Genomic DNA, 19994 nt, shown 5'->3' with positions numbered 1-19994 from the left:
ATGAAGTAATACCTTTAAAAGAAACAAAATCATAAGTAAAATAATCGTGTCTTGTATTCACTACCCATACATCACTATTACATTTGGACCCTTATTTGTCTTTACCACTAATCTGGCAACCCTGTTACAGTAGTCTTGCCCTGGGAAGGATGTGTTGACGTCACGACTGTGGTGAAAAACCCTCCAATCAAGAACAATGACCATTTATGGCAGCGATTCATACTGTACTGGAACTATGCATCACTTCCATCTCACCTTCATTCATTCATACATTTATTGGGTGAATGGTAGGAAACACACTGGACAGTTCACAAGAATCACAGAACACACACACACTTAGGGCAATTTCTAGTAGTTTTAGTTGGCCTGACTGCACGTCTTTGGACTGTGGGAGGAAACCGGAGCCCCCGGAGGAAACCCACACAGACTCAGGGAGAACATGCAAACTCCAGACTGAAAGGACCAGGGAATCAAACCCAGGCCCTTCGATCGCATCTGATTCTGCTTAATCACAACTTTTCAGTTGTTCAGTTTTTTTTATTTTATTTTTTATTTATTTAGGATTTTAACGTCATGTTTTACACACTTTGGTTACATTCATGACAGGACAGGTAGTTACTGGTTACCCAAGATTCATCAGTTCAAGTTTAATGTCAAACACAGTCATGGACAATTTTGTATCTCCAGTTCACCTCACTTGCACATCTTTGTACTGTGGGAGGAAACCGGAGCTCCCGGAGGAAACCCACACAGACACGGGGAGAACATGCAAACTCCACACAGTTATTGGAGTTAAGAATAGTTATTTGCCAGACACAACAGGATGGTGCATGATTTAATTTATTCAGGAAAGAAAGTTTTCATATGACATATTATATTAGTAAAATGAGTGTTTTGTGTTTAATAAAATGTTTTTATATTCTAGGCAGACCAGGTATACTGTTTGTACATTACATGCATGTGATCTGATGTTTTATAGTGTTATACTGTACAGATCAACAAAGGGGATGTTGCAACCACATGTGGTTTTATTTTCTATGACTCAACCAAACACACAAAAAAAAAAATATGTGTTTTTAAGACTGTATGATAATCTGATCTTGATTAAGGCTGAAGAATAATTTACTCAATGCTTACAATAAATTAATAAATGAATGAAAAATCTTCATCATTATTCATTATTTCTGTACAATAACTAACACTGTTGTGCACTGTAGTAGTAGCTTGTAATAAAGCTTGTAATCTCCACTTTTTGGGAAGGTCCACCCCCTCTACCGGGCCTTCTACACAGTCTATACTAGGTAAATACATCATAACCAAGGAGGCTCTTTTAAGGAAAAACCTCAGCAGATTGCGAGTGATGTTTATCTTTTTGTTCATGTTTGGAATTTGCTGTCCTGAAAGAAATGAACATAGGAGAGCTGAATTCATGAATTTATGGGCGTAGGACAGAGCTGGTCACAGGAGAAAACAAAACAGCAAGCAAAACTTTAAATTAAGAATATAAACTGTAAGTGGTTGTTTTGTTATTTATGTATTTATTTATTAGCCATTCAGATATTTTTTGCTTATGGTCAGAAATATTGGCACCGCTGGTATTCACGCTTACTTCTTTTGTTTTAATTGCAACAGGTGAGTTTAAATACAAATTAGAATAGAACGCTGTTATTTGTCATATATACACTCAAACGTCTACAGTACAATAAAATGCTTTTTCTGCGTGTCCCAGCTTGTTTGTAAACTAGGGTCAAAGTGCAGGGTCAGTCGTTGTATGGTGCCCCTGAGGCAGACAGGGTTAAATTCCTTGCTCAAGGGCCCAATAGTGGCTGCATGGCGGAGCCAGGATTCCAACCCACAATTTATCTACCACTGTCCTTATTAATAAAATTCACAGTCACTATAAATTAAAGGATTGTCAAATAGTTTCCAGCCACAACTGTTAACAGGTGTAATCAATCTTTGTCACTCACTCACTTTCTTAACCGCTTATCCAATCAGGGTCGGGATGGGGGGGGGGAGGGGGTGTTGTGCTGGAGCCTATCCCAGCTTTTCAATGGACCCTGGACAGGGCGCCAGTCCATCGCAAAGCAACCACACATACACACACCCATTCACCTATAGGGCAATTCAGTGTCTCCAATTCACCTCACTTACACGTCTTTGGACTGTGGGAGGAAACCGGCGCTCCCAGAGGAAATGCAGACACGGGGAGAACATGCAAACTCCATACAGAAAGGACCCAGACCGCCCCACCTGGGGATCGAACCCAGGACCTTCTTGCTGTGAGGCGACAGTGCTACCCACTTAGCCACCGTGCCACCCGTGTAATCAATCTGTTATATAAACAAGTATATGCTTCCACTTTTGCAACAAGAGTTTAAGGAAGGCCCTTTCCTCTTCCAGCATGACTGTGTCCCCTGTTTACAAAGCAAACTCTATAAAGACATGATGAAAAGCTCAGTTGAAAGAAACTCCAGTGACCTGCACAGAGCCTCACTGACAGCAATGGAATGAACTGGTACATTAACAGAGGTAAACATCAGTGCCCAGCCATACAATGCTCTTTTGACTGAATATGCACAGCACAAATTCCCACAGACATACTTCACAAGACTTGTGAGAAGCCCTCTTCGAAGAATGGCTGTGGTTTACATAGAGGTCGCTCTATTTTAATAGCTTTTATTTATGAAATGGAATGTCCAACAAGCTCATTGTCCAAACCAAAAAGTAGATGTTCTGTATGTGCATATATTTATGACTCATCAGATTTTGTCATATTTATTTAGAAAACCCACTAAAACCCAAGACAGAGCTGAAATCTGTGAAGGTTCTTCTGGACAAAGAGCTTTTTGTTTTGCCGTCATTCATTATCTGGTGTTAGAGCGGATTTTACAGGTAGGCGTGATCAGCTGTAGTTACACATTAACAGCTGCACTCATACTGACATAATAAATCCCATAAAACAGGGAACAAGGGTGCTGCTCCTCCTCGCTCGGCGGGTAAAGACCTGTTAGCTCAGCTGTGGCTGCGTTTTCCTCTACCAGACCCACCTTAAGGGCATTACTCAGCCATGTTCCTCACCAGCCATATGTCAACACACTTTCTACCACGTTTTATACAGAAACCAGACATGTTCTTACACATCAAATCAAATAATAATGCCGCAGGAAACGTTTTAAACACAGCTGCTGTATTATTTGGATTATTATAGTCTCAGGGGTTCATTTAATAATAACAATAATAAAGTTACATTTATATATAAATGGTTCTACAAAAATATTTACCACATTGGACACACTGACAATGACTTACATATCCAGACATGTCTACATGGGCTGATAGCACCACCAAGATTCAAACCCAGATCTCAGAGGTGGTGGGATTGCAAAATAGACCGTTGTGCCACCCAAGCACCTTATACTTATGTTTACATTCACAGAATTTAGCAGACGCTTTTATCCAAAGTAACTCACGATTGTGACAAAATACAATTTGAGCAATTGAGGGTTGAGTTAAGGGCCTTGCTTAGGGGCCCAGCTAAAATCATGGCTGTTCTTACTTCAGCACTTTTTTCCCCATCACCAGTGCAAATAAATTAAACTAGCCAGTACTGGTCACAAGCCATTTAAGTCTTGATTGCTAACATATATACGTATATACATAACAGTGGAAGGTCAGTGGAGGTCCTGGACTTGTAATCAGAATTTTGTCAGTTTAATCCCCACAACCATTTAGTTGCCCTGTTGGGCCCTTGTTAGTTGCTTTGGATAAAGGTGGCTGCTAAATTGTGTGAATGTAAACATCAATATAAAGCGTTTGGGTGGCAGAGTGTTCTATTTTGCTAGCCCACCACTTGCTGAGATCCGGGTATAAATCTTGGCAGTGCTGTCAGCCCACACAGACATGTTTAGCTATGTAGGGTGGGGGATTGGCACCATGCCCCCCAGTGTTTCCCAGTGAAGCCAAACCTGACCAGATATTTATACATATTATGGCCCTGGTAATGTACTGAGAGTTTACCCGTATCCTGTTCCCGCGTCCTACAGTTGGAAGCAGTAGGAATTATTTGGTGTCTGGATGCCAGGTTGTTTTTTCTCCTTGCCTGGACATGTCGTTCCGCTGATGTGAGACAAACCTCAGCAAGCTTTGGCGAGATGGTGGAATGTTTTTAGGGAGCGCAGAAAAATGCTCAGAGATCTGCACAGATTCAGAGTTCTCAGAGAGATCATCTTAACATATTTAGTTACAAGCCATTGCTGACCAATAACACAAATGACGTCTTCAGAAGTATGTTCTCCCAGCAGCTGTTTATAGACTTCCTGTAATTTATTGGGATTTCTGTAAGCAGGTGAACAGTTTTAATTGGATGGAATATGGTTAGGGCTAGACTGTTTTTGGCTTTGTTGGTGAACATGATGGTTATAAAGCAAGCAGTAGCCTAGTGGTTAAGGTACTGGACTAGTAACCAGAAGGTCGCTGGTTCAAACCCCACCACTGCCAGGTTGCTGCTGTTGGGCCCTTGAGCAAGGCCCTTAACCCTCAATTGCTCAAACTGTATACTGGAACTGTAATGCAAGTCGCTTTGGATAAAGGCGTCTGCTAAATGCCGAAAATGTAAATCTAAATGTAAAGCAAATGCTGGCAGCTACGGGAAGCCAGTAAAGAAAGCACGGAATTGGGGTGATGTGGCAGCTCTCAGATAGATTGAAGACCTGGTGTGCGGCTGCATTTTGAATCAGTTCAGATCAGAGGTCTGATAAAATTATTCCTTTATTGATCTTCAAGGGGAAAATTCGAGATGACACGAAATGACAAGTGTGTTTGGAAAATTGTCAGATAACTTTGTTCCTCAGAGACATTTAAAAATGTTTTAAAATCAGTGTTTTAAATGTTTTGTTTAATTATCAGTTGTATCTAGCGGTTAAGGTACTGGACCAGTAATTTAAATGTCGCTTGTTCAAGCCTTACCACTGCCAGGTTGCCACTGTTGGGCCCTTGAGCAAGACCCTCAACCCTCGAATGCTTAGACAATATACTGTCACAGTTCTGTAAGTCGCTTTGGATAAAAAAGCATCTGCTAAATGCCGAAAATGTAAATGTTATCTCAGTGGCTTGGTGGGTAGCACTGTCGCCTCACAGCAAGAAGGTTCTGGGTTTGATTCCCAGGTGGAGCAATCCGGGTCTTTTCTGTGTGGAGTTTGCATGTTCTCCTTGTGTCTGTGTGGGTTTCCTCTGGGAGCTCCGGTTTCCTCCCACAGTCCAAAGACGTGCAAGTGAGGTGAACTGGAGACACTGAATTATCCGTTACTGTGTTTGACATTAAACTTAAAGTGATGAATATTGTGTAAAACATGACGTAAAAATCCTAATAAAATAAAGCTGCAAGGCACCTTTGTATTTTTAAATACTGCATTTTATGGACCTCTGCTGGACTTTTGTGGAATCTCATGTGAACCGCATGTGGCAGCAACGTTTGTATTGTGCAATAGTTTGAGCACTGAAGGTCAATTTTCTAAGGCAAAATAATTCAATGCACAATAATAAATGTGACATCTGTTTGTAAATGTTAATGCACAATTTCTTTTATATGCAGAACTTGCATGACACATGCTAAATTATATATACTTTTTTTTCCCTTTTTTTTATTTATGTATGTACACTTAATGGCCAAAAGTATTCAGACACCTGACCACGAGCTTGTTGGACATCCCATTCCAAAGCCAAATGTTATTAAAAAACAGCCTACAATACTGTGAAGTGTGTCTGTGTGGATTTGTGCCCATTCTGTCAGAAGAAAATGTATATGACTGGGAACTGATGATGGTCAGGAAAGCCTCACTTGATATATCTTTGCTTTGTGTACAGTAGTACAATCATGCTGGAACAGGGAAGGGAGTTTGAAGCGTATAATTTTATTTATATGATAGCTTTCTTTCACCTCTTAGCAACTGTTGTGGCTGAAACACATGAATTCAATCATTAGAATTATTAATTAGGTGTCCCAATACTTTTGCCCATATAGTGTATGTTAAATCCAACAAATGTCCAGAAGCTGTGAATTAAAATGTAGATAAAATGAATGTTGTACAGAATTTTAACCAAGGGTGTCTAAACTTTTGCATAGGACTGTATACTAGAGTGCTTTGATTTAGGCCTTGGGAAAATGTCATGTTTAACTGAGAAGGGAAAGTCTGCAGGTATACAAGGTGCCGATCCATTGCTGGGCTTCATACAGTCACCATTAGCTTTGTGATGTTTGGCTGCACAGATGGATCAGCTTTCTCCAATGCCCTCTGTTCCGTGCCGCCTTTATTAGACTAGCCCATGATAATGTAATCCATGTCGTAAGGTCATCAATTCAGCTCCTTATTGGTCATCCCTGGTCCTGCTATAACACCACCTTCAGTGTTGTCATGTAGTTGCCTCATTACATGTCCGAAGTACAAATCTCATGTCTAAAATGTTATTATTTAAGCATGGCAATGCCTACGGGTGCAAAGTGATGTCCATAAAAATGATCTGGTGTGATGAAACAAAGCCCAACCACCGAGATGAATCTGAAGATAAAAACAGGACACCAAATGTGAGCCTGACCTCATTCCCCATCATCAGTACCTGATCCTAAGTGGCCAAGTGGAAGCAAATCCCTGGAGTTAGGTTCCGAAATCTAGTATAAAGACATCTCATAAGAGTGGAGGCAGTCCACACATGCTTATTAATCACTGAAACATTAATGAATGGCACAAGATTACATTTTAATAAACACATTTGATGGACTAGACACGTGACGTCACTATATAATTTCCATGCATTCAAACAAACAAACAAAAATCCTTTCATTTGAAACTTGTATGAGATTTACAACAGCATTTACATCCACTTCACAACAGCATATAGATTCTGAAGAGATTTAGAATTACACATTAAACAAGTCATCCATGGCACCAAATATACAGAAACATAATAATAAAAAATACATCAATAAATAAACACATACATACATCACCAAATAAAAACGATTATTGTGTTTAGATGAATGAATTGTAACAGATTTCATGTAAACAACATCCAACCGATCATCACTGATAACAAAACCAAGCAAATCAAACGTTAGGCATGTAAATAAATAGTTTTTTGATAAGCCAGATACTTCAAGTCAAAATATTTACATACACTTGTAATGGACCACGTACCTCATGCCATTCTGGGGATTTTTCCTTTGCTTTGACTGAATAATTGTAAACAGGTTTTATGAAAGTACGCTGGGTCAAAAGTACACAAACAGTAATTACAATCAATTTGATGGTCTGAAACGTTGAACAAAGTCATTTAACTTTGCTGCACAGGTTCCTAATTCCTCTTGATTATGATTCCCTTCAGTTTTGGGCTTTTCTGAGCTTATAGAAACAGGGCTAGTTTAACTGCACCATCATAAAATGTAACAGTGGTTAAATTAACAGCATATGCTGAAAGAAAAATAGTCCTGAACCAGTAAAGCTGCTGGTACATGGATGACACTGTAAACCAGGGGTTCCCAAAGTGAGGGGGCACATGGAGCTATTACCCCCCACTGCTGTTACACAGTAAAAATTTAGTATACATAATGCAAGTCACTAATAATATTGTTTTGTACATTTTGTTTGAACCCACTGTGGCACCTTGTCGTCCTTTTTTCTCAGATTAAGAATCTAAGTCGCTGTATGTACCTTTTTGTTCAGTGGATTTTCAGAAAACCTACACAAAATCAATTTTTTTTTTCTATATAACATACTTTCCAACATCAGTACCTGACCTTAGGTTGCTGAGTGGAAGCCAATCCCTGGAGTTAGGTTCCGAAATCTAGTGGAGGCAGTCTACAAATGTTTGGCCATAGAGTGCTGCCTATTAATCACTGAAACATAAATGAATGGCAGAAAATCAGATTTTAATACACCCCGTGGTACCTCACCGCCCAAAAACATTTTAATCTTTTCCCAAATTAAGAATCCAAGAATGAAGAATTAAGAATCGCTGTATGTATAGTTTTACCCAGCGGATTTTCAGAAAATCTACAAAAATAGATTTTACTGTTTGAAACTTGGCGTTCCCACCGGTCGGGTGGGCGCCATCTGACGGGCATAATTGTCAGTGCCTGTAGCAGATACTAATTGGCCACCGTATCTGCTAGAGTTGGACGACCGGACTATGTGTGGGTGGGATCTTCATACGCTGTATAAGGACCCTGATTGGCGGAAGAGACGCCTGTGCAAAATGCAGGGACAAGAAGAGGTGTGAGCAGCGATGTGCTCTCCTCGGATGCAATCGGGTATCCCTCAGCAGCAGACATATTGACTGCGCTAAATCGGGAGGAAAATTGGGAGAAAATGCATTGAAAAAAAAATCTATTTTACTAAATTTTTTTTTTATATAACATAATTTTCAGTCAGAGAAAAAGAACTGCTGCAGAAACCAGTGAAATCTCTAAATTGGCATGAAATGGAAATACTTGTGTATGTAAACCGACTAAGTAAATTGAATATTGCTTGATAAATGTTTTGACCTGTTAGAGACGAACACAGCGCCCCCATGGACTATCATGTGGCCTCTCTACAATATACCGGATATAAAGGAACAGCGAGATTATAGCTTATTTAAAAATATTTGGGTCAGGTTCCACTTTCTGCCGATCGGTTCTAACAGGTAATGAAGCTCGACATGCAGATAGCTTTATGAAATCCTGAAATATGGTCAAAATAATACAATCTTCAATAAATAATAAATAATGTACTACGGTTAAGTCAGAGCTGGCACAAACATTGGCACAGACCGAATGCTTTGCGAATAAACTAATGATACAGTCACACAATTTGCATGTAAGGCTGCACACAGACGTCTTTAACCACATTCACAACAGTAAAAGCAGAGCTATACAAGGCTACACTAAGAGAGGTGTAGAATAATACATCTGAGGAGGAAGAGAAGGATGTGCAGTGTGATATTTGAGGGCAGAGGTGATACAGGGTGCACGATATCAAGGAAAACGTTACAGATAGAGCGGCTGAGCACAGGTATGAAGACTCAGTGTTTGGACTCTCGAGGGTAAAACTCCGCCAGCGTGCTCTGCGGGATCCTCTTCAGCATCTCTTTGGGGAAAATTCTCATTAGCTGCCAGCCGATATCCAGAGTTTCATAAACGGTACGGTTTTCGTACGCACCTGCAGAACAGAACAGAAATTAATTCATTTATTAGGATTTTTAACGTCATGTTTTACACACTTTGGTTACATTCATGACATAATTAGTGGTTACACAAGACTCATCAGGTTCTGGTGGGCACAGAATACGGATACCCTTCAGGATGCAGCCTTCTTTATTTTATCCAGGCTTGGGACAGGCAGTGAGAGTGCACTCACAAGGCCACCGCTAAGATTCGAACCCTGGATCTCGATTAATTCCACATATATTTAAATCCCTCCTATTATTTCAGTAAGATTTTCAGACTTACCCTGGGAGATGAAATTTTTCTCAAACTTCTGCAGGAACTCCAGGTAGAGCAGATCATCAGGGGTCAGAGCTTCTTCTCCCACCACGGCCTTCATGGCTTGCACGTCTTTCCCAATGGCGTAACACGCGTACTGGTAAGAGAAAAGATGATTTACACAGACTGGTGCAACACCCACACCACCCATGTATGTCATCTTTTACATTGACATTTTTGGCATTTAGCAGATGCTTTTATCCAAAGCGACTTACAATTATCATTGAATACAATTTGGGAGGCCAATAGTGGTAACTTGGTGGTAATGGGGCTTGAACCAGCAAACTTCTGATTACTCGTCTGATTACTGGTCTAGCACTTGCCCAGGGGCACATCAGCGGTGGTGGGGCTTGAACCAGCAACTTTCTTATTGAACGATGAGCTACATTAGACCTTAACCGCTGACCTACCACTGAGCTACATCAGATGTAGAACATTACAAAGCTGCCATTCATTCATCACTGAATGTTTTACGACCGCTTTATCCTGGTCAGGGTTGCGGTGGGTCTGATTCATCTGATTCCATTCTTTGGACAGATCGCCAGTCCATCGCAGAGCGTGTGCACACACATACACGAACACTAAGGGCAATTTCTAGTAGCTCCAATTGGCCCGAGTAAACAGGGAGAACATGGAAACAGGGAGAACATGCAAAATCCACACAGAAAGGATCCTGGCCAGCCAATCATATGCAGCAGAAAGAACATGAAAGCATGATAAACAATAAAACAAATAGTCAAGATTAACGAATATGAAGCAAATAGAAAGGATAATGAGCAATCTCTGAATCTCACCAGCTGGTTGGAGACGTCCGAGTGGTCCTTACGTGTCATTCCCTCTCCGATAGCAGATTTCATGAGTCGAGAAAGAGAGGGAAGCACGTTGATGGGAGGGTAAATCTGCACAAAAGAAACACACGCCAGCTCAGCTATATAGCCAATATATTTTGTTTGTTTGTTTATTAGGATTTTAACGTCATGTTTTACACTTTTGGTTACATTCATGACAGAAACGGTAGTTACTCATTACACAAGTTTAATATCAAACACAGTCATGGACAATTTAGTATCTCCAATTCACCTCACTTGCATGTCTTCGGACTGTGTGAGGAAACCGGAGCACCCGGTGCAAACTCACACGGGGAGAACATGCAAACTTCACACAGAAAGGACCCGGACCGCCCCACCTGGGGATCGAAGCCAGGACCTTCTTGCTGTGAGGTGACGGTGCTACCCACGTAGCCACCGTGCCGCCTATAGCCAATATATAGCCAAAAAGATGTAAACACCTTTTCATGCTGATTGCATTCCATTACAAAATTCTCACCATTAATATGGTGGTATAATAACACAGCATTAACATACCGCCCCCTTCTGGCTTTAATAGACTTTACTATTGTTATAATTCTACAAACCTTCCTAGATGTGTCTGTGGGAATTTGTGCCCTTTTGGTTAATTCGTTTATTTATTTATTATGATTTTAACATCACGTCTTTGGACTGTGGGAGGAAACCGGAGCTCCCAAAGGAAACCCACACAGACACAGGGAGAACATGCAAACCCCACCTGAAAAGTAAACCCAGGACCTTCTCGCTGTGAGACAACAGTGCTACCCATCAAGCCACGGTGCTGCCACCCTTTCGGTTAAAAGGGGGAGTTTAGGATCAAACACTAATGCTGAAAATTATGTTCCGAATCCTTTCAAAAATGTTCAGTTGGGTTGAGGTCAGGGCTCTGTGCTAGACATGAGTTTCTCCACCATGAATCTAGTTAAACCATGTAACGAAATATGACTGTGACTTGTGATTTGTGACTTCTGCTGAGTTCAGGGATACAGTCAGTGGTTGATGACATTTACATTTTTGACTTGCAGATGAGCTTCCACGGTAAACATTTCCTTACTGTAGTTTAAGTAAACAACAGTCCAAAGATACAAATCTACTGAAACAATGCTTTTTTAAGATGCTATAGACAGGTTAGACAATGTGTAATATAAGGTGCACAAATGCACTGTACTCTGTGAAACATGTAGATTGGTATATTCTCACAACTGACCTGTCTGTTGTGAAGCTGTCTCTCCACATAGATCTGACCCTCCGTGATGTACCCAGTCAGATCAGGAATAGGATGTGTGATGTCTGTAAGAATTGAAAAAAAAAACAAAAAAAAAAAAAGAAATTTTAGGATTCTGTTTACTGTATAGCACTTGATGTCCATATGTACATCATATCTTTATGTCAAGACAATATTTAACACTGGATGGACGTGTAAATAGGATCTCAGGGCTCCTGCTGTAATGGTAAAGCCGTTTCTCTCTCTCTCTCTCTTACCATCATTAGGCATGGTGAGGATGGGGATCTGCGTGATGGACCCGTTACGTCCCTCGACTCGACCAGCTCGCTCATAGATCGTAGCTAGATCAGTGTACATGTAACCAGGGAAACCACGGCGTCCGGGCACCTCCTCTCTGGCTGCTGACACCTTTAGAGACAGATTAAGTTATTTCAGCAAGATCAGGCAATGACACGCGGCTTTTTTTTTTTTTATTGTTACTGGTTCAGGATTAGAGTAAAATTAGAGGTAAATTAGCAGGTAAGGGTTCAGGTCTTAATTTGGACATATCAGTTAGCCGTGTTTAATGTCTCACCTCTCTCAGAGCTTCAGCGTAAGAGCTCATGTCAGTCAGGATGACCAGGACATGTTTTTCACACTGATAGGCCAAGAACTCTGCAGCAGTCAGCGCCAAACGGGGAGTAATGATGCGCTCAATCCTGCACAAAGGAAATTATGTCTGAACTCATTCACATATACATTATACACACACATTTTTTTAATGCATTTTCCTCCTGATTTAGCGCACTCAATTTTGTCTTCCACTGCTGAGGGATACGCGACTGCATCCGAGGAGAGCACGTCGCTGAACTCGCCTCTTCCGACACGTGTACAGCCTCTTCTCGCCCCTGCTATCTGCACAGGTGTCTTTTCCGCCAATCAGGGTCCTTACACAGCGTATGAAGACCCCACCCACACATAGTCCGGCCCCCACCCTGCAGATACGGTGGCCAATTAGTATCTTCTGCAGGCACTGCCAATTATGCCCGCCAGATGGCGCCCAGCCGACCGGTGGCAACACAGAGTTTCGAAGCGAGTAGTTCAGAAACTCGGCGCTGGTGTGCTAGCGGAATATCCCGCTGCGCCACCTGGGCGCTTTATACACACACATTTGACATCCATGTATTATTTAATCAACCCACCAACTTTACAGAAAAGTAAAGAGCTGTGCTACAGATCATCACACATCATACAGGTTCCTGACTAACTCATGGTAATTACCTCTACTTAACTAATTACCATCCAATTTAACACACACACACACACACATATATATATATATATATATATATATATATATATATATAATCATTGCCAACAAATGTGTTCAACATTTATACAGTTAATACGTCTAATTTATGGACAACTGGAACGTCCAATTCTTGCTCTCAGCAGCTTGCCATATTATGACAACCACTTTTTATTTCTGCCTTATCACATCACTTATCACTGCTTTTGTCACTATGTTTCTTTTTTTTTTTTATAAATAATTATTTATTAAACATTAATACATGTAATTTATTGACCTGTAGAGTGCAATTTTTCCACATGGATCAGTGTGGCTGCAGGATTTGTTCCAACCACGTAGGAGCTAAACTTATCTACCTGCCCACACACCAGCCCTTCGTGGATAAGACTGGACACCCCTGTTTGAGACGTGTTTGACTTTGTGTATTTCAAGACATCAAAGTCACGTACAGCAAACTAGAACTGACAAGTCTGTTTTATAATTTAGGCTACCTTATATAATTTCAGTGAGCTAACCACTTAGAATGTACGTATTACTTAAAATGCTGAAGTTTGTTTTCCCAATATGAATGAGCTTTATTTTGAGGTTCCTAAAATGTTTGAATAATATAAAAAGGTTCAGAGGGTGCCTACGTTGGATCATTGGCCAGATTAAGGAACAGGCACACGTTGTCCATGGAGCCGTTCTCCTCAAAATCAGACTTGAAAAATCTGGCCGTCTCCATGTTCACCTGAGACACATTGAAAGAATCAATAAGAATGAATCATTTCTGTATTAACACTGAATTGTTCAGATAAAGACTGTCAAATTTAAATGAGATAATCAGTTATCATCTGAATGGCAAGTAGTTCTCCGCACCCCCATGGCAGCAAACACAATGGCAAAGTTGTCTTCACTGTAGTCCATCACGCTTTTGGACTTCTTGACCAGGCCGGCCTGACGACAGATCTGTGCGGCGATCTGAAATTATACAGAGAGGCTTCACACACATGCTTCAGTCTCTCTTCATCTAACGCTACACACGATTATTCATTGTTTTGACTGCACATTTTTAGAGAAGGTAATATTAATATGAAAATAAATAAGACCTCATTGTGTGGTAGACCAGCTGCAGAGAAGATGGGGATTTTCTGGCCCCTGGCGATGCTGTTCATGCCATCAATGGCAGAGATGCCTGTCTGGATCATCTCCTCTGGGTAGATACGGCACTGTGGGTTGATTGGCTGGCCTGGAAAAACAGAGACTCATTTGAAAAAAAGCAGAGACAAAACTGGGGTAAAAAACATTTCTCTCTATTTTACTCTGTCCACCCCAACCCCAACCATCAGGACGTCCTCCTTGACCTTACCCTCCTTCTCCTGGCTGGCATATCCATCCTGGAACTCTCATCCCTCCTCTGCACATTCTCAAATCATCTCAAACTCTCCTACCTAACTGTGTCTCGACAACATCCAACCCCACTGTCCCTCTAATAAACTCCTAATTCCTAATCTTGTCCATCCTCATCAGTCCCAATGAGAATCTCACAGACATGATTGGCTGTGTCTGAGGGAGGGCAGCCCAAAGGGATTTATCATTATATTATAAATATATATTTGGGATCAGTGCGTGACACTTCGTATGCGATACTGATCCCTATGAGAACCCGCTTTATGCAGGTGAAAAGAAGCGGCTTTTATTTTATTAGCCACACACGTGTCAGAGGAGGCGTGTGTTAGGCAAGTCCCTCCTCGGTCAAGGTAAGTGTCTGCAGCAGTAGAACAGAGATATAACTGTGTTATTGGATACAACTAGATTTAGAAATAAAAATTTAGAAAGCGCTTTCATGTTTACCCATGATGTCTAAGTAATCCTCTGCCATGACGGCAGGGCCCCGATCAATCGGCTTTCCTGATCCGTTAAAGACTCGGCCTAAAAAGAGAAGAATTTAATAATTATAGTTAATATTTCCCAGTAATATGTCAAATTTGAAACAAGTGATTCTTCGGCTGTTCCCCTTCTCACCCAGCATATCCTCGGACACTGGGGTGCGCAGAATGTCCCCTGTAAATTCACAGCTCGTCTTCTTGGCATCAATCCCTGATGTCCCCTCAAAGACCTATTTCCAAATAAAAATAAAATATCACATCTTAAGTCATTTTAATCCAAATTTCATTTAGTGTCAAACTGCTGTAGAAATAGATGGCAAAAATAAAGATGAATCTTTAAAAATAGCAAATAAAATGCATGTTTCTTCTCACCTGAACGACGGCTTTGGAGCCGCTGACCTCCAGCACTTGGCCGCTGCGTTTGGTGCCATCGGGGAGGGTAAGGTGGACAATCTCAGCATACTTAGGAAACTGCATCAGGCAAACACGGATGTGTTAGAGTCTACTTGTTAACAGACATTTCTTTATTAAATAATGATATGACAGGGTCTGAATCCCAGCAATGCTGCATCTTCACAGACATGACTGGCTATACCTGAGGCCCCAGAATCTCTGTGCATGATGCAGCAACACACCCCAAACAGCCCCCCACACCCGAAAAGATACAAAAACATAGCCAATTATTCACTATGTAGTGCCGATAGCACTGATTAGGACAGGGGTGTCAAACTCATTTTCACCGAGGGCCACATCAGCATTATTGTGGCCCTCAAAGGGCCGATTGTAACGTATTCTGCTGTGATTGCAGTATGTTGTTTTTCTTGGAGGCTAAATTCTGCATTTATATTGTCCTACTTTACCACAGACACGGCCTCATAACACAAGAGACGCACCGTTTTCTCTTACTGAAGCACAAACTTGTTTTCATTTTCATTTCAATTTCCTCCTTCTGCTTAATTTTCTTAATTATCTTCTTGTACATTTTGGGATCATGTGTAAATATTTCTTAACATCATCTACTGGCGGGATGTGTCACTTTGCAGGTCACAAAATCAGCCTGCATTTTGAGAGATGCAGTTAATGTAGGATTTTACAGTGTATTTTAAGAAAATTGTTCTGCCCTCACTAATAGTTTATCCCCCTTGCTCAGCTAGACAGACAGACAGACAGACAGCTCTCTTCAGAATACAGTCGGTTTTATTTGCTTCCCAGCTGTGTGATACACTGTGTGCACCAGAATGAAGTAAAAATACAAACAATAAAAACAATAAAGAACTTAATACAGTACAAGCACACAGCTGTAGTCAAGTGTTACATCTGGTACAATATGAGATTTAACCAAACGTAAAATAGCGCTAAGGAGTTAGCATTTTGTGTAAAGATACTAATTGCTATAGTAACGGTAACAACAGTATTTAATTACGGTAAATTTGTAACTAAAATGCTGTGATATACTCACTAAACATTTACAAACAACTGAGAATATAAACGCCACTACTTACAGACGATGCTTTGGTATTATACTGCAAGATAATTATTTATATTTATTATTATTGTTTACATTACTGCCCACGTTCTTTTGCCGTAAAAGTCACATGGCTTCTCAGCGAAGGTCAAAGTTAGTTGCCATGACTATGATGTCACTGGTTGCCGTTTAAAGGCGCAGGAGTCCCATTAAATTATAAGTACATCTCTGTAACGACTCGAACCATCACAACTATCGTACAGTCGTTTAAGCTCTCGCGGGCCACATAAAATGACGTGGAGGGCCGGATCTGGCCCGTGAGATTAGGATTTGAACTCTGGATCCCTGAGGCAGTAAGCCAGTGTAATTTACCACTGTGCCACCTGAGTGCCTTTGCCAATTCTGGGGAAGCTTTTGGCAATGAGAAAATCTGGGCCAGGATGTGCTTCTGTTACCAAGCTTAGAGAAGGTGGCACATCTCCAACCCAACAGGATCAACAGGGGAGACAGAAATGCCATCCCTCCCACTCACAAGTTCACATTGACACAAGTGCCAATCAGCTCCCATTCTGGACCTGTTTTTAATTACACAGTATCTTTTTCAGCATGATTTACTTTATCCATCTATACTCCTCTATTTCCACAGTGGAACACAGTATGTATGAACAGTACATAATTCATTCATAGCCTCTTTAACTCTGAACAAACATACAGTACCTTCACTTGGTCCAAAATCACCAGAGGGCCGTTGACACCAGACACAGTTTTATATGCTGTGGAGACAAAATGTCAGCATCTTTAGTTTCACGTTTCGGACCACAATTTCCATCATCTTTTCCAACTGGCTTTTGGGTGACCCAGAACTGTGCCACATGTTTGGTGTTTTCCATGTTTGTAAATGTGTATTTTGTTCATAATTTTGCTTAGATTTTCTTTATTTTTATTGTACAGTGTCCTTGGGTGTCATGAAAGGCGCTTTTCAAATAAATTTTTATTATTATTATTATTACAATTTCTTCAAACCAGTATTGCTAATATGACTCAATCCACATCAGACAGGACTAGACACCTAGTTCCTATCTATTACACACTTAATGCTGTAAAACATGTGATGTGAATATATTACAAATTTACAAATTAACCAATAATAAGTCGTGGTTTGATTAATGCTGTGGATTAAACAGAGATACATTTAAATTGAGAGCAGAGCGGAGCTACAGATCTCTCACATACACCGAACTGGGTGCAGAGTTGTGACTCACCCACAGTGTGATGATTATAATTTAAATTATAAGTGACTGAAAGATTACGCATTGAAATAATAAAATAAATTATTCATTTACATAATTTACAGTATGAACAATAAACCTGCTTTCCTCCGGTATACACACACACAACAAACATTTTTTTTAGCTTCTCCCATATTTAGCAGTTGACACAGTAGATCTGGTCTGCATAGCAGACGGAGCCGGGGGTGGCGGCAACGATGAGATAGAGATAAGATGGATTGGGTAAAAGGAGGGAGAAACCACAAAAAAGACTAACGCAGAAAGAGATATGAGCACGCATGGAGGAAGCACAGATCTGAAAACACGGTAAGATTCTGACAGCAGGAGTCTGAACAAGATGAAAGAGTGCACTGGTACAGAAGATCATCTGGTCCAACATCTGGCACGCAGACCCTTAGTGCTGCAAATCTAAATGTTTGAGGTATAAGCAGGGCACTAACATGGCATCTGTGCAATTTAAATTAAAGCCAGTGGGCACCACTGCACTTTTAAAAAGGTTTATTTTTGTGTGAGCTAGTGAACAGCCACAGCCAATGTCCAGAACATGGAACAGGTCTACGTACCAAGGCATCAGATCGGCAACTGACAGTTAAACGGGCAAACAGCTCAAATTCTCTTCTAATGTTGTGCCAACATCTCTGCTGACTGACCGCTGGTAATGATAAAGCTGTTTTCCAAGGGCACTGTTAACTTTGAGCAGGCAAATAAGAGAAAATGCACCCAAGTATCAAAAGCATGTCAAACAGTAAAGAAGATGAGATTGTGGGGCTTTTTGTAAACCAATATGGGAACAGTGTTGTGGCTTTGCTTGATGCTCAATCTGCAAAGTTCTTACACTGTTAGGCATCACCAAGGCTGTTAAAAAAATGCAATCGGGTCCAATACAGAGACATCTATGGATGCCTTTCAATAAGAAAAGGAGATGGGTGGTCATATGCTGCTGTGATGCAAGATGGGTACTGATGAAGCCCAAGTAATGGTGATTTTAAAAGACCCCAAAAACACTGAAGTATTATTAACACACTGATGTAATTATTGATACTGTATACATGACAAGCTATGCTGTCATAATCATCACTGGCCTGGATACACATAACGAAATGTTTTTATTTGATAAAGCAAACCATGATGGGGAATTCATCAGGCCTGCTGCTAACATGAAACACAAGGGATGCTGAATAAAAAATACAATTACAGGATCACTGAAGATATCGTTTCATACACACACTGTGTCTTATTTACATAGGCATCATGCTATTTATGGCTTTATACGGCTGGAAGGCCAAATGGACACAGATGGATAACCACATCATTACTATGTTTAATTAAAGCTTTAGCTTTTCTGATTCTGTAATTTGACTCGTAATTTATATTTATTATTGTCTGTTAATCGATGATTTTATCCAATATTGTCATTCAGTCGCTGCATTTTTTAATTATTTTATTTTTTCAGTCGCTGCATCATCTACTCTGCTTACATCTTCTTACGCAGCTAATGGCTGTATTCCATACGCCGCAAACCCAACTACAAAGTGCACTAGATAGCGTCCACACGCCATTGCTTCCAATACCTTGTAGTGTACCTATATACCACATACGGAGCGATTTGGGATACAGCCAGTACCTACTGCAGCTAGTAAGCTGGACAGCGGTTTTCCATTATAAATAAAGTCACTCACTCAGTCTCGGTTGAGAGATGTAGTCGCGGCTCACGGCAAGCACATGCTCCCGAGCTGCGGCGTTTTTGTGTCCGCTTACAGCCGAGGTGATTTCATTCACGGCTCCGCTCACCATTCCCCGAAGAGCCTTCATGGTTAGCTGTTAGCGGTTAGCACCTACGATAACGAAAAGCTAGCGGGTCGTGACGGCGCTTGAGCGCATGCGCACTGTGTGGCGACGCTGCATCACCCTGTCCTCAAAATTGACGCATTCTACGCATGCGCAGCCTGGACTCAATGTTGACATACAGATAGAAAGAGTCTGTAAATCCTTGATGTATGGATTTATTACTTATAGAATGTGGTCTAATAACATAATTATATGATCTGGCCTCATAACACACAAACTGCTGTATTTGTTGTGCATGAACATTGACAGTTCAGGTTTAAAAGAAAAAAAAATACATAAGAACACTTTTATCATTGCATTTAATTAACAAAACTTACTTTGGCAGCAATAATTTACATTTGTAGGTTGTTTGTAATGTTTGTAGGCGTTCCTTATCAGGCTTATCATGCTCCTTATTACAGTAATCATGTCAGTAAGGAACAATTTTGGAACATTTAGCAATTTATTATACAACCCCAAATCAGAAAAAGTTGGGACAGCATGGAAAATGCAAATAATAATAAAAAATGACTTACATTTACTTTTTACTGTTTTGTCTGGGGCACAGTGGCTTAGTGGGTAGCACTGTCGCCTCACAGCTAGAAGGTCATGGGTTTGATCCCCAGGCGGGGAGGTCCGGGTCCTTTCTGTGCCGAGTTTGCATTGT

The 19994-nt window shown here is 40.7% G+C and overlaps 1 protein-coding gene across 2 annotated transcripts; it reads right to left on the bottom strand.

The window, feature by feature from the left end:
* Positions 1–6485: 6485 nt before the first annotated feature.
* atp6v1b2 (ATPase H+ transporting V1 subunit B2) lies at positions 6486–19314 on the bottom strand. 2 transcript variants are annotated; one of them, XR_010015249.1, is made up of 15 exons: positions 19180–19314; positions 16929–16984; positions 15119–15217; positions 14883–14976; positions 14712–14789; positions 13967–14106; positions 13737–13838; positions 13511–13608; positions 12165–12288; positions 11848–11998; positions 11573–11655; positions 10312–10416; positions 9485–9614; positions 7793–9194; positions 6486–6557 (listed from the first exon to the last, which is right to left on the bottom strand). XR_010015249.1 is itself a non-coding variant. In XM_063014050.1 (14 exons), the coding sequence occupies exons 1-14, from the start codon at positions 19310–19312 to the stop codon at positions 9058–9060; spliced, it is 1530 nt and encodes a 509-aa protein (XP_062870120.1). In that variant the 5' UTR covers positions 19313–19314; the 3' UTR covers positions 6735–9057. The 2 variants fall into 2 exon arrangements, 1 of the variants encoding a protein (XP_062870120.1); XM_063014050.1 differs by lacking the exon at positions 6486–6557 and having other exon boundaries at positions 6735–9194.
* Between the last annotated feature and the right edge of the window lie 680 nt (positions 19315–19994).

This window comes from Trichomycterus rosablanca, chromosome 18, assembly GCF_030014385.1.
Source record: "Trichomycterus rosablanca isolate fTriRos1 chromosome 18, fTriRos1.hap1, whole genome shotgun sequence".
NCBI classification, from domain to species: Eukaryota; Metazoa; Chordata; class Actinopteri; order Siluriformes; family Trichomycteridae; genus Trichomycterus; species Trichomycterus rosablanca.
This window is presented reverse-complemented; position numbering and strand designations above follow the sequence as displayed.